At 34.4% G+C, this 14,654-nt stretch overlaps 2 protein-coding genes across 3 annotated transcripts in view; both read right to left on the bottom strand.

The window, feature by feature from the left end:
- LOC142350884 (cytochrome b5 reductase 4-like) overlaps window positions 1–2,017 on the bottom strand; it is a 35,813-nt gene extending 33,796 nt beyond the window's left edge. The window contains exons 1-2 of the mRNA XM_075402868.1: window positions 1,738–2,017; window positions 1,254–1,434 (exon numbers count right to left, since the gene is read on the bottom strand). Of these exons, the coding sequence (XP_075258983.1) occupies window positions 1,254–1,434; window positions 1,738–1,800 (244 nt within the window). The 5' untranslated portion in view covers window positions 1,801–2,017. The remainder of the gene's footprint in view (window positions 1–1,253; window positions 1,435–1,737) is intronic.
- Window positions 1–14,654, bottom strand: part of LOC142350883 (polyribonucleotide 5'-hydroxyl-kinase Clp1-like) — a 438,433-nt gene that overhangs the window by 45,439 nt on the left and 378,340 nt on the right. Inside the window, exons 2-4 of one of the 2 annotated variants that reach the window (XM_075402866.1) lie at window positions 12,617–12,864; window positions 10,830–11,572; window positions 4,412–5,597 (exon numbers count right to left, since the gene is read on the bottom strand). The exons of the other annotated variant lie outside the window; for it this stretch is intronic. Of the exons in view, the coding sequence (XP_075258981.1) occupies window positions 4,464–5,597; window positions 10,830–11,572; window positions 12,617–12,857 (2,118 nt within the window). The 5' untranslated portion in view covers window positions 12,858–12,864 and the 3' untranslated portion in view covers window positions 4,412–4,463. Of the gene's footprint in view, window positions 1–4,411; window positions 5,598–10,829; window positions 11,573–12,616; window positions 12,865–14,654 lie in introns of those variants that run through there. 2 annotated transcript variants of the gene reach the window in all.

The following is a 14,654-nucleotide window of genomic DNA, read 5'->3' as shown; positions in this document are numbered from 1 at the left end:
TAGCAAGAAGGCGCATTTTTGTTCAAACACCCTTTTTTCACTTTACTTTAAAATTAGAGCGAAAAAAATTCACGTCGAAAAACCACTCGCTTTTTCGCTCCACTTCCTGTTTCGGCGTGACAAAAATCCCTACTCCAATTTGACTTCAAAAATCATGAAAATGTGTGAACAGATCTTTAGAAAAAAGACAGCGCCCCAATACAAATCAGATTCTTTGAATTGTAAACAAAAAACATAGCAGGTCAAGTCCTGACGAACAACTCAAAGAAATTTGATTGAAAAACAAAGATTTCTGATCAAGAACTTTGTTTAACAAAAACTAGACCTATAATGGACCAAGATTGAATTGCAAAAACCATTTCCAAAAAAATCAGTTCAAATTTTTTTTCAAAAAACTGAAAATCAAGGTCAAAATGACGCATGTGAACAAAAAAAAACTAGCGAGAAAGAGAAAAACTAGGCCTAGAATGAACAATGAATGTGTTGGGAAAACCATTTAAAAAATCCCATCAAAAATAAAAAAAACAGTAAAAATCAAGGTGAAATTGCCGAATGGGAACAAAAAACAACTAGCAAGAAAGCGCATTTTTCTTCAAACACCATTTTCTCACTCTACTTTAAAGTTAGAGCAAAAAAATTTCACACCGCAAAACCACTTGCTTTTTCGCTCCATTTCCTGTTTCGGCGTGACCAAAATCACTACTTCAATTTGACTTTAAAAATCATGAAAATAAGTGAATAGATCTTAAAAAAAGACACGCCCCAATACAATTCAAATTCTTTGAATTGTAAAAAAAAGGAGAGCGCCTAAATAATAGGCATTTGAGACGCTGACGGCAGCTATTAGTCATCCCAACATCATTTGCAATAATCTGCAACAATTACTCGAGGATCTGATTGCAATGATTAAATATGGACAGATGAATAAAATGAGTCAGGTTTTTCATATTGCAGTCATAGAATTAGGAAACTACAAAACTATATTTTTCATTATCATAATGACGCTATATTTGCTGAAATGATACTAGACAATGTGCCGAGACTAAATTTCTCTGGGAAAGGAATCATTTTCGAAGAGAGATTAATTCGTGACTCGCCAAATTCTGCTCGGAAAAACTACAACAAGGAATACTATCAGGTTGATGGGCCGATATTTCAAGATGCTATTTGCCACCTCCAGACGAGCATAGTATAATATCAAAAACTCGAAAATGGAGGTTTTGAATGTAACGAATTTTATTCGGAAAGCTTACCTCCCGGATGATAGGCGACATAAGCTGTGACGTCATAGACGATATCCCTCACTGCCAGCCAGCAGTCTTGTTCTGTATTGTGTTGGGCTAATTCATCTTCCGAAATTGAACTACGACGAGGGGATCGTTTGGGCGCATTTCGAATCCAGTCCATTAAGGATCTACCAGGCGCTAGTGGAACCTAATTCAGATTCAATATCTCTGACAACACACCAAGTAAAGGTAGTAGAATAACTCACTCCTATATAACTTTGAAGCCCTTGTAAAGAATATGCAACTCATATGACCATATTCTACTTCACATCCTTTTGTTTTGGAGAAACATTCCAGCAGAGCCCACAAATAACGATACTAAATCTTTAGTTATCAACGTTAGTTAGCAAACTTAAAGCCACCTATTTGTCACTCAGCTGTTGATTCATTGGTAAAAATGCGCACCTAGCAATACACTTTTCAAAATTAAAGGAGCAAAAATTACACCAACCTTTTTCGCAGTATCGATTCCTCGCGCACTGTTTGGAGAAAGACTATTCCTTGATTTGCTCATCTTGGTTCCGTTTTCCTCACACAAAGACTCGATTTTCAAAGAGAAAACAAAACCCTTCAATCTTCACAATCTTGAGACAGAAATCGGATACCTTGCAACGTTTAACATTCTTTCTTGTGAGAAAAAGCTTTATGAATCCAATTCAAATGTATTACAATAGAGGGATATCATTGATTTCTCACTTCATCAAACAGAACACAAAAGCCATATATTCCGAACTGAAATTACATACCTTTGAAAAGAAAATATTTTGTAAAACCACTTATAACGTACAAAAACACTTCGTATAGTCAGTAGAAACACTTCCGCATCAATTCCCATTAAAACATTGCAAAACAGACTTTAAACTGCAAGTCTTTTCCTTGTCCAAAAACTTTGAAGCAGTCGAGACGTTCGGAGCAGTCGATTGCCAAAACAATGCAAAAAATTAAGATTTTGTGTACCACAGACCCGATAATGAGAAAATGCGAAAATCATGACAGCAGGCATTAATTTTCTCGATAATTTTTGAGAACTTTAAAACTTCACAAATTCATCTTCATGACATCTTTATATAAATTCTCACTTATAAGGTGATCAATGAGCTGTTTGTGTAATGGAGAAGACGTTCTCTGACAAAGGTCAGAAAAGTGCACATTTCAGACTGATATTTGATTTCTAAGAGATGTTACTATATATCAACTAAAAACGAAGCAAATCTTGAATATTTTTCGACATATAACTTCTTAACAATGCTCGAAAACAAATCTTGAACAATTTTCTGAAACATGTAATCTCGTAGATTAATCAATTCAATGTCAGGATGGCAACTCTTTTGTGAAACAAAAATACTAACTAATGAGCAATTGTACTTTTTAACTTTTACTAACACGCGTTTTTAATTTTTATTCTATCTGCTCGGACTACTGTTTTCCAGTAACTACCGATTGTCAGAATTGTTCCCGACAAATAGATTGGATACAAAAAGTTCAGTGCAATACATACTGCTTTTCAAAGGCAGTTTTAGAGCTTAAGAATATATGATTTCGGAACGGAGCTTTTGACAAATAAATTGCAAGGAAAAAGGTTCAAAAATTTGTGAGTGTCATTTCTTTGCAATTTTTCATTCACGCGTTTATAAGGAAGGTTGAAGACGTAATTTGAAATATATGAAAATTGAATGGTCTTTAATTGGCATAAAATGCAAAAGTGATTAGAATTTATCTTTATTTTAAAGAATTTACCTCTATTGATCGTATACAACAGAAGTAAACTTTATAAAATCAAAAATTTCTGTTAATCACTTTTGCAGTTTTATGCCCATTAAAGACAAATCAATTTTCATATAGAGGGTTCAATAATGAGAGGTCTCAGTTACGTTTAAATGAGGCTAAAAGAAAAACTTTTGAGAATTTATACTCCGACGAAGTTTTTGTAGGGTTTTAATGAAAGTTTGAAATTTGCCTGCATTTTGCAGTCTTATGGCTCACTCATTTTAATCAAAGTTTCAATTGGCGATCAAAAGAGGTATCAGTGGAACTATCTTTTGTTTTCAGTTTATAACTAAGGGCTCTTACGATATTGAATATGTTTCTAAAAAACTTTGCACTTTTGTCACCTGTTATTTCGGTCACCGATAGCTCAGTCCTATTAATAACAGGTCCTATCCTCTTTCAAGTGAAAACATAGCTGGCAGATTGCCAGAAAATAGCCGCAATAGATTCGTAGACCGGCACTCTAAAAAAACAGTAAAAAAGACAGACCAAAAAAATTCGTCTTTTCATTGAAGGCTGATATGTTATATTTTGATTTAAAATCTGTATAAGTTATTACTGCCTCTACTAGCTGATCTCAAATAACCTTCATTTAGAGTGATACACACCCATTTGACCTTATCTCTTTGAATTAAAGTAAAGAAAAGTCAATTTCAAAGTGAGGAAGTCATTTTTGAGAGTGAGGTAAGTCAAGTGTGACCAAAAATTTAATCACGCGCATGAACAAAAAAACTAGCTCCACTAAGAGCGAAAAATGACGTCACACATGCAATTCAGTTGAAATTGCATGAACGAATGAACCAAAAATGGCTGTGACGTCATATGGTCGTAACAAAAATCATGACGACGAAATAAAAAAAACCAAGAGAAGGCCAATAATAGCCTCAGCTATCGCTGTGCGGCTATTAACAAAAAATGATGTATTTCGGCGCTATTATGTTTGACCAATTAATTTTGCCTTTGATACTAAGAGTTTTCATAAAAAACATTGGAAAATTTTGTATATTTTCCTACATAAGTAGTTTGTTTTTGGTCTCTTTCTGCACTATAACAAAAATGACAGGGCCCATTACTGATGGGTCCTACAGGCACAATGAATCATATTGTTTTGAGTGGAAACCTGACAGTTTTAATGGTGTCAACTTTTTTTCTCGCATCTTGTTATTTATTTTCTCGCATTTTGATTTTTGTGGCATTTGACGGCTTTTGTAGTCGTATGATATATTCTGAAAAATCTCAATGACCTGCTATCAACCCATTGAAGTGTAATGACGGAAAAATCCGCGCTGCATTTTAGTTCCTCTTCTCGGTGCGTGAAATCGGCACCAAAACCTATGCTCTGACCTCCAATAAAAAAATCTTCTAGAAATTTATTGAATCTAAACAAACCAATCAATTTATAAAAAAGATTCAGCTTTCCATTAGTTGTAAAATTAAACTTTCTTGCTGAGCAAGTGATTCATAATCAAACAAGTCCGACTTTGCAATATCTTCAGGTTCTTGTTTAACTTCAGGTTCTTGTTTAACTTCGATTTTCCTTTTCTTTCGTTTGCTAAATGACTCTTTGACACTCATCTCATTATCAGACTCATTTGAAAGATTTTCTTGTTTAATTGATACGTTATTGTGTCTGTTTTCAGCATCTGAATAATCTGAACTTTCATTTTCCCTCTCTTGTTGCTCTTTTTCGCGTTGAATTTCTTTGACTATTTTCTGTTTTTTCAATTTATCAGCTTTGCTTCCTGACTTTATTTTCTCTCGAAGTGCATCAATATTTATACCATCAGTAGAATCTAAAGTGAAATTTTCTAGAATTTTGGATTTCTGAGCGATTTGTGAAGATTCGATATTGTCATCGCTATCATATTTAATATGTTGATGAATTTTAATATTCTTTCGTTTCAAAATTTTGGCGTGCTTGGCAGCAGTTATAGACTTTTTCTTGACAAGATTGTCCAAACTTGATGAACTTTGAGGTTCAGGTTCCGGATCTTCAAATACTGTTCGCTTTGGTTTGGCTTTTTTCTTTACCAGAGGGTCTTCTATGTCGTCTATAGACTGCAAAGCAAGTTGCAGATCATCTGATTCGCTTCTTACTACCGTCTCTTTTTTATTTTCTACTAAACTCTTGCCCACTGAGGGTATAGAAAGATTTGAGTTCTTCAAAAACCTCAATCGTGGAACCGTTATCAACCCTAAAGACTTGGCAAATCCTTCCAGATCCAGCCTCTCAACGTTGAAGACTTCATTATTCTTGCACATGTGAACAAATTTGCAATAAGCGACAAAAGCGCGCTTTGCAGTTTCATGTAACTCGATCAATTCTGCGTTGAATGATCTGAACTTCATGTCGGTTCTTCTGTTCATTTTGTGAGGATCGATGTCGGATTGTAAGATGGGCACTTTCGCAGCAGTTAACATATCAATGAAGGGTAATTCATGTTCCTGTAGCATTAGGAAGGCTTTTCCATTGTTTGTGGCACCTGTTCGAGCTGTGCGACCCACGCGATGGATGTATGTTTTCACGTCTTCAGGGCAATCAACCTGAAAGACAATACAGTGCTGTTAAGCGGAATTTCAGGGAAACATCTCGAGGGCCATCAATATATGGGAAAGTGCTGCTAGAAATTTAGACACTAACAGTGAATGATTGAATTAAAAATCTTATTCTCTTATTATTCACGCTGTTTAAATTTGTGACTTTCACATTAGAATACAGCAAATATAAAACTTCAACAAGGAGGCTCGGTAATGTGCGTACGCACATAATGTTCCGACCCCGCTCATCCACATTCTTGACTTTTAATTGGCTACCAAATGATGAAGAGATCAAAAACCTACATCTCGTTCAATAAACAACCAATGGAATACAATAATGCCACGCTAGACGGCCGATGAAAATTTTTGATAATAGAACTACTAAAAAAGACCAAAAAAATCAAAACACAAACATTATCTACGACCACAACACGATGTCTACAATAAAAAAAATCATAACAAAATCAAACTCGCATCAGATAAAACCTAAACAAAACAGTTTAACCTATACTTCATTAGAAAAAATATGACACCGGGTCTCAATGCAACTGGTTGCCACGTCGACAAAAAAAGAAAAAAAATAGCAAAGAGGTGCAAAGTTAAAAATACGTTACTATTTTTGAAAACAACTTCAAAGTTATTAATGTCATTAGGTATCACCTCAAAATCAATGAAAATTTCATTTATATCTCCATAGGATGCAATTGAGACATGCCATAATCAATCTTCAATTGCGAAAAATTTTGAAGTCAATGGGACTTACTATTATTGTCATAAACCAAAAAGAAAACAAAAATCCTCTAAAATGTACAAATATAAAAAGATCTCAAACATTTTATGAAGTCTCGTAGTAAAAGTAGTAACAAAGCCGAGAAACAGAAGTTTGAAGCTAAAACCGTTATAGGGGTTAATTTATAGCTTAATGCAAACGGGTTGTGACCTGTGTTTACAGAGATTCTGCTACAATTTGACCGAAAAAGCTATTTCAAAAATTGTTGAAGCTCAAAAACCCAAATATGTTTTGGAAAAAATTTCCACAAAACAACAGATTTAAGAATTCAACAAAAACCGATGGATTAAGCTGCAACACCCCAGGAAGCCAATTGAGCCTGTTAATAATGAGACCACGTCACGACTCGACAAAATAACAAACACAACAAACAAACAAAGAAGCCAAAACTTCAAACAATTTTACGACATCACACTATTCAAGGCACTTTAATTATAAGATGTTACCTGCAAGAAATGTAAATTATCCCTCATCCTAACATCAACGGGTCTTCCTAAAAAGGACAATGTAGACACGACAACAAGAAGAAACCCAAAAAATGAACAGTATAGAAATCTTGAAAACTTTTTTGAAAAAATATGGTCGAAGCAATCCGTCACAACGTATAACAAAGCGCGATAAAACTGGTTGAATCATCAAATGTAATAGAGCATTCTAATTAGTGAGATTGAGTTACATGGTGACCAATTTGAAAGCAAAAAAAAAGAAATTTGAAAAAAAAACTAAAAAATTAAATTTGAAAGTCATTAAAAAAACAGCTATAAACTGAAATCTTTATCTAGGTGGAGTTATACGTCCTGGGGAGGGAATTGAGACCTATCGTTATCAAGTATATGGTGTACAACAACAGAATGAAAGACAAACATAGAAAAAAGCCAAAAATCCACAAAATTTTGCAAGATAATTTGGTCTCAGCCCAAAAAGCGTAAACTATTCAACAAAAACAATTAACATATACAGATAAGCATTTGTCCAACGCTGTACATTTTTCCTATTATGCTTTCCTTCAATAAGATTTGCCAACAAGGTGATAATTCGAGAAGGATCAAAAATGAAAATGAAAAAAAAATATTTGAAAACGCGTAGTATCAAAACAAGGAAAACATTAGTTGAATGTATAACCGTGATAAAACCGTTTCCAACAAAAAATTTTTTACTCAAACAAAATTGGCTTCTGTCTGTTTTACTCAGGCCGCAACTGAAATTGAGAGAAAAAAGATAAAATATTGGAAAAGTTCAAAAATTAACAGATCTTGACAAATTAACATATATATTCAAAGTTATGACAGACATTAGATAACAAATGACTAGGTTCATCTATACCTCCTAAAAACCTAACTGCATCTTTGATTGGGGACAATAAGTCATTTGGCTGCAAAAAGTATAACAAATGAGAGCAAAACTCAAGAAGTCATTTGAACGAAAAAAATTTTACAAAATCAATTGGTCAAAGCCATAAAAACTATAAGCTTAACTCTGAAACCATATTATCAATTCGTTGTAAATCTTTTTAGTAAAGAGTATATGTCATTAAGAGAGCCCTGATTTGAGATTCTTGTCAGGAATTTACATAATAACATTTACATAGCCGAAATGTTTTGAAAAAAAGGTCGCGCCCCATTTAAATCTAAAAAACTTTTCATCATAGGGATCCACAGTGAGATCAACATCGGCCCAGATATTGCTGCGCCTCTAACAAAACAGTCAATTGTTCAAATGATTGCGAAATAGATCAGTTTCTAAACAAAATTTTTCAGTTTGTCAAAAATAAATAATGTTTTTTTTTGTAATTATCGAGTTTAAATTTGCAAAACTTGCAAAACTATGATCCAGAAGACTCTTAAAGCCATCGGGATTACAAATAGCTCTTTTCTGAGCTCAGGAAGAATTAGACCGCAGTTTTAAGGTGTCTACTTCAAGAATATTTAAAGCAAGTGGGCTAAAAAAAAACAAATGTGGTCCCATTTTTCTCGAAAAAAGTCTGATTTTTGAAAAACTTCTTGAAAAACAAATCGGATCGAACAACTCAACGACCCTCCTCTACCTTTAGAAATGAAGTCAACAACTGTAGAGTTAACAATTTCAACATGTTTTAGCAAAATTGACGAAAAATTGGTCAAAAATACTGAAAATGTGAATAAAAACAGCAATTATGCACATAACTTTAAACCTCGATATCTCTCTATAAAAACGTAAAATCAAAACACGGCTGGCAGATTGCCAGAAAATTGCCGCAATAGCTTTGAAGATCTGCAGTCTCAAAAAAACAGTAAAAAAGAGACAAAAAAATTCGTCTTTTCATTGAGGGCTGATATGTTCACTTGATAAAAAAAACTGTATAAGTTTTTGCTGCCTCTATCAGCTGCCCTCTAATAACCTTCATTTAGAGTGACACACACATTTGACCTTATCTCTTTGAATTTAAGTAAATAGAAGCCAATTTCAGAGTAAGGAAGTCATTTTTGTGAGTAAGGTAAGTCAAGTGTGACAAAAAATTTAACCACGCAAATGAACAAAAAAACTCGCTTCACTAAGAGCGAAAAATTACGTCACGCACGCACTTCAGTTGAAATTGCATGAACGAATGAACAAAAGGCAGATTTAAAGTGGTTGTGACGTCATATGGTCGTAACAAAAATCGTGACGACGAAATAAAAAAACATAGCAGGACAAGTCCTGACGTACAATTCAAAGAATTTTCATTGACTAAACAAAAAACTGGAATTAGAACGGACTATGAATGGATTGGGAAAACCATTTAGAAAAAATCCTATCCAAAAAACCGAAAAAACAGTAAAGATCAAAGTGAAATTGCCGCATGTGAACAAAAAACCACTAGTGAGAAAGCGAATTTTTGTTCAAACACCATTTTCTCACTCTACTTAAAATTCAGAGCGAAAAAATTTCACGCCGTCAAACCACTCGCTTTTTCGCTTCTTTTCCTGTTTCGGCGTGACCAAAATCATTACTCCAATTTGACTTCAAAAATCATGAAAATGTGTGAACAGATCTTAAAAAAAACATAGCCGGAAGAATTCCGGAAACGAGTCGAAGTGAAAATCCATTCAAACGCCATCCAACTACTCATCAAACAAAACCTGCCTTCACTAATTTATGATTATCTTGAAAGAAAACCATGAAACAAAAAAGTAAAGACAATAAAATCAAATGTGTTAAAATATGATCAAAAATCTGATCAAATTTTGTTATAAATTGAGATCCCGAAAAAACCATCTCTGCAAAATAACTTCATCAAATCAACTAGTACTTACTAAAAACACTTATGTGAATTTTGAAAAAAATACTTTAGGCTAAATTATGAAAAGAAAGCTTTCAAAAACAACTTTCACTGAAAAACTGGAAAAAGTTAATTTTTTTTAAAAATTTCAAAAGCATATAAATCCAGAAAAAAATTCCCATCAGCCAATAGGGTATCCAATTGCTCGCAAAACAATAGGCAAGTCATCATAGGCTATGAAACTAAGCTAAAAACAGGAAAAAACAACGAATAACTGCAAAAAAATCAAGCAAAATAGTTCCAATTTTCGTCATATTTCTCAACAAAACGATTTTTACCAAAAAAAAAAAATGTAACCAATTGTTACCATAAAATTGCTCAATTTGAAGGGGTTTCTTCAATACCCATTTGAGCCAGTAAAACAAAATGATCGTCAGAAAAACGCAAAAATTAGCCCGAAAATCACCAAAAAACATTAAAAACCTCCGAATTGCCATAAAATTCACATGAATTTCCAAAACCTTCAAAGCACTACCGAAACCAGCCTAAAATTAAAACAAAATCATAACCAAACCTCTTAACCAAAATAAATGAAAAAAAACTGCTTTAAAATGCCGCACGTGAACAAAAAAAATTTTGCTCGCTTAGAGAAAATTTTTTCACACATCAATTTCTCGCTCGCTCAAAAACGGCGGCATGAACAAAAACCACTGTCTTTTCGCTCCTCTTTTCACTTTTGTTCAGCACCAAAATCACTCCAAATTTTCACACGCGTTTCATTTCCCGCTTCAAAAATCACTAACAAAATTGATTAAAAGACGGACTTCTCCAATACTCCTCTTCGAGTCGTAAAACAAGACAGCGCCCCAATACAATTCAAATTCTTTCGCTGTGCGGCTATTAAATATCTTTTTAATTCCATATTCTACGCTGGACTGGCTTTCTAATGATAGCACTCGCAAATCTCTAAATGATTATATCGATCGGCCAAAATTGACTGAACTAACAAAAAAACCCATTTGGGTATATAGTTCCTCCCTCCCCACTAAAGTGGGTGTCGGAACAATAATAAAAACAGTTGATAACAATGAGCAGAGAAAGGTTTAATAAATTAGTATAAAATACAGTATAGATTTAGTGTTCTATTTAGAAATCGAACAAAACAAAAATTCAACTGCCTTGGCAGCAAAATCTAGAGAACACATCATACCTGTACGACCCAATCAACTGCTGGGAAATCCAACCCACGAGACGCAATGTCCGTTGCAAACATGACCACAAAATGCTTCGAACAAAATTTGTCATAGACTGCCATCCGTTTCAACTGGTGCATTCCTCCATGCAGACACAGCAACTGTACACCAGGGTGCAACTTACAAAAACTCTCGTGGACAAATTTCACCTGTTTACAAGTCGATAAAAACACCAAAATCTTTGATTTGAGACTGCTTTTGATGAAGTTGAATAGAACGTCCAATTTACTACCGAGTTCGCAAACTGAATAAACTTGTTCTGAAAGTGCATCGGGCGTTGCAGAAGGCAAACTCTCATGTGCGAAAACGTATTCTGGATCTTTCAAAGCCAGTCGACTTAAATCTTCAACTTTCCGAGTTTGAGTAGCTGAAAACAGTAACGTCTGTCTTTCAGGAGGCAAATTTGCAATTATTGCATCAACTGTATCTCTGAACCCCATTTCTAAAATTTTATCAGCTTCGTCAATTATCAGCATTTTCAAATTTGAACAGTCGAACTGGGCATTTTCATCCATGTGCTGTAATAACCTTCCAGGCGTACAAATTAGGATATTGATTTCAGCTAGTCGAGTTCTTTCGAATTTGAGGTCTTTTCCTCCAATCACTAACGCTGCAGAGAAGTCATGACCAGAGCCAACAGTTCGCAGAACTTCAAAGATTTGATATGCAAGCTCTCGGGTCGGTGTTAGAACGAGTGCACCTAAAAATCCCTCACTAAGGACGAGATCAGAGAACATCAAACTTAACAAACTTAACATTAGGTTCTATTAATTTTTTCTGTCAAATCTAAAAGACCAATAACTTGCCCCAAATCACAACAATCAGCTGAAATCGCTTTATATAGGCCTTTTGAGGGCGAAAAGTCAAATGGGTCAGACGAATGATCGGTCAAGCCAAAAATAGCATAAAAATGAACAGGACTAATACAATTGCTACAAACTTCGTTTGAGAGCAATTAAACACTTTTAAAAGTCGAATGGGAGCCTTCTCGTCCGAAGAACAGAAAACAATTGGAAAAAAAATAAAAAAAAGCAATGCCATTTCCAGATTGTCAAAAAGAAATCGGAAAAAAAACAGAAAAACTTACCTAGAAACATTGAGACAACGCATGTCGCAAAAACAAACGGGAAACCAGTGACTGCAATCAACTCAGAAGAGGTCATCCGAAAGGAACGATATCATTATAGTCAAACTGCGATAAAATATTTGCGAAAATTGCACTGATGAACAATTTTTCACATACTGGGCAAGTCAACACTTACATACATCTACAAATTACAACTACCTGTAAAATGTTTAACGAAACTGTTGGCAGAGGGTCAGGCACCTCCTAAGCATACAAACACGAGTGGCTTGAATTTGCTGTCCACGATGTCGATCTTCGTATTTCAGTGATTTGTGGTAATTAAGAGCATTAGCAGGAGGAAGGTTTATTTGTTTGGGCAGTTCTCAGTTTGGCAAATTCTTCAGGAAATTAATTCAAAATGGGCTGGCATTTAATCATTTCAACTAAGAGTTTTTGAAAAATAAAAACAATCAATTGATTCGTAATTGATTTGAAACCTAGACTACCCTACGGCTCAATTAATCTCCGGACAGAGTTTGAATCATTACAACTACGTTTTGTGATGATGAGGCTCTTCATGAAATCCTGAGAAAATACAAAAAATACACTTCATATAAATTAAAATTAAACGTTTGTTTACACATACATTAAACGGTTAAAACAAAAAGACTGAGTTACCTAATCCATGTTTTGGCAAATACTTCTCCGCTTTAAGAAGCTCGAGCATAGGAATCACAAAAGCCAGCGTTTTTCCGCTGCCTGTTTGTGCGGCACCCAGCACGTCCTTCCCAGCAAGCGCAGGTGGTAAAGCTTTCTGTTGAATTAGCGTCGGTTCGTTGAAACTGTGAGCCTTCAGACCCTTTAAAGATTCATAGCTTATACCAAGCGTCTTAAAGGAATTCGCTTTATCTTTAGGCATTCTATCTGTAAACATAAACAAAAGTATTCGTTAGCAGGATTGATTTTGTCAATGAGCTCAAACTCAAGTCGTAAAGTTTGGCCTTTCATAACATGGCTCGTGTTCACAAGTCGCAATTTAAAGCAAAAACTAATTGTTTCCAAACTTATCTATATAAATGGAATTTGTAACGATGTCCCGTTATGAACCAAAGGTCCCGTTTTGAACGAAAGGTGTTAATTGCGAATCATCTAAAAACTAGTTTCAGGTGAAAGCATGTAGTAGAAGTAGTAGTAGTATAAGACTTAATTGCTTCATGAGGCATTATATATCAAAGGAAATCAGAATAAGAACCTAAAATGATAATTATCAAACTTTTCATTAACAAAAGCAAGTAAAAGAGTTTTAAGTTTACTTTTAAAAAGACAGGAATCCATAAAAATATTGAGACTCGTGCAAGTTTGAACTAAATTTCCCAGTTTCACAGCTCTAAACAGAAAGTTCTTTTCACATATGGATTTCTTTGTTCTATTCAAAATCAAAATTGGTTTGGACGAGCTTCGCAAGCGTTGATTGTATTGAATTTGAATGAGTTGCATCGCACTTAAATCATATTTGCCCGTCAAGATTCTATTCAGCATCGTAAGATCTTTGAACTGCAGCATGCAGCAAATCGGCAGTAATTTACACTTCAAAAGTCTATCTCGATACGAGCTTGCTGAGCAAATCCACTTAGTTCTTTTAATTTGAAAACTCTCTAATTTTGTTAGTTCAGCACAGGAGGGAGACCAAATCTCAGATCCGTAAAGGAGAGTTGACAAAATGAATGATTTGATATTGAGATAAAAGAGATAAATTCTTAAACTATCGCAAAACACATATTCAACATAAAAAATATCAACACGTTTATAGATAAGCACCTATTATAAGGAGTCAGGGGTCTTTCCCATTATAGCTCCCCCATAAAAACAAAGCCCCCCATTATGGTATAATTACTATGATGGGGGCTATAGGGTAACTGACCACTAAGCTGGGAAGTGGGAGGCTATAATGGGAAAGACCCGAAGCCAGTATTCTCCGTGATCTTCGTCTGACAGTTTCGTCAAAATTGACATGGAAAACATTGCTGAAAACTATCCCCACTGAAAAAAGTTGAAATACTACTTACAAACACTGATGAATATCAGCAACTTTTAAAAAAGGACAGGACCTTCCAAAATGAATGGAACCAAAGAACGAAATACCTCCTTTTGCGGACACAAAACTAACAAAATATGAAGATTTTAAAAAAAGGATTGTCAATTTAAAACTTTCTTACAAACGTTTTCGAACTCTGAGTTCATCGTCAGGTTATAAACAATAAAAAATACTAAAATACTAAAATGAAAAGCCAGAAAACAAAATGCGAATCGCTGAAATCAATCATTCAAGGAAATTTAAAACAAATTTTTACATGTCTACAATCGTATCTACAAAATTTTTACATCTGAGTGAAAATACATTTTCGATTTGATGTAGCAGATGCATATCGACAGGTTTTTTAAATCAAAAGTCTACATATATTGCTTTAAACTTACTTTGGTTTTGTTCAATTGTAAAGTTGAAATTTTCGTTTCATAACGTGTCTTTCAAGTTGGATTTTCATCTCCAAACTAAGCTTTCATTGTCAATTCTCGTGTTGGGTATTCGTCGCGCGTGTTGATGGCTGGTTTCAGTTTTCTTATATGGAGCGCCTCTAGTGTCATTAACTTAGATTGGTTGCTGCATTGGTCTAATATCTTCCACTGGAAGGCTGTTTTATCACCGTTGCACTCGATT

The sequence above is a fragment of the Convolutriloba macropyga genome, chromosome 12 (assembly GCF_964194025.1).
Source record: "Convolutriloba macropyga chromosome 12, txConMacr16.3, whole genome shotgun sequence".
Classification (NCBI taxonomy): domain Eukaryota; kingdom Metazoa; phylum Xenacoelomorpha; order Acoela; family Convolutidae; genus Convolutriloba; species Convolutriloba macropyga.
The sequence above is the reverse complement of the archived record's forward strand: the minus strand, read 5'-3'. Positions and strand labels throughout refer to the sequence as shown.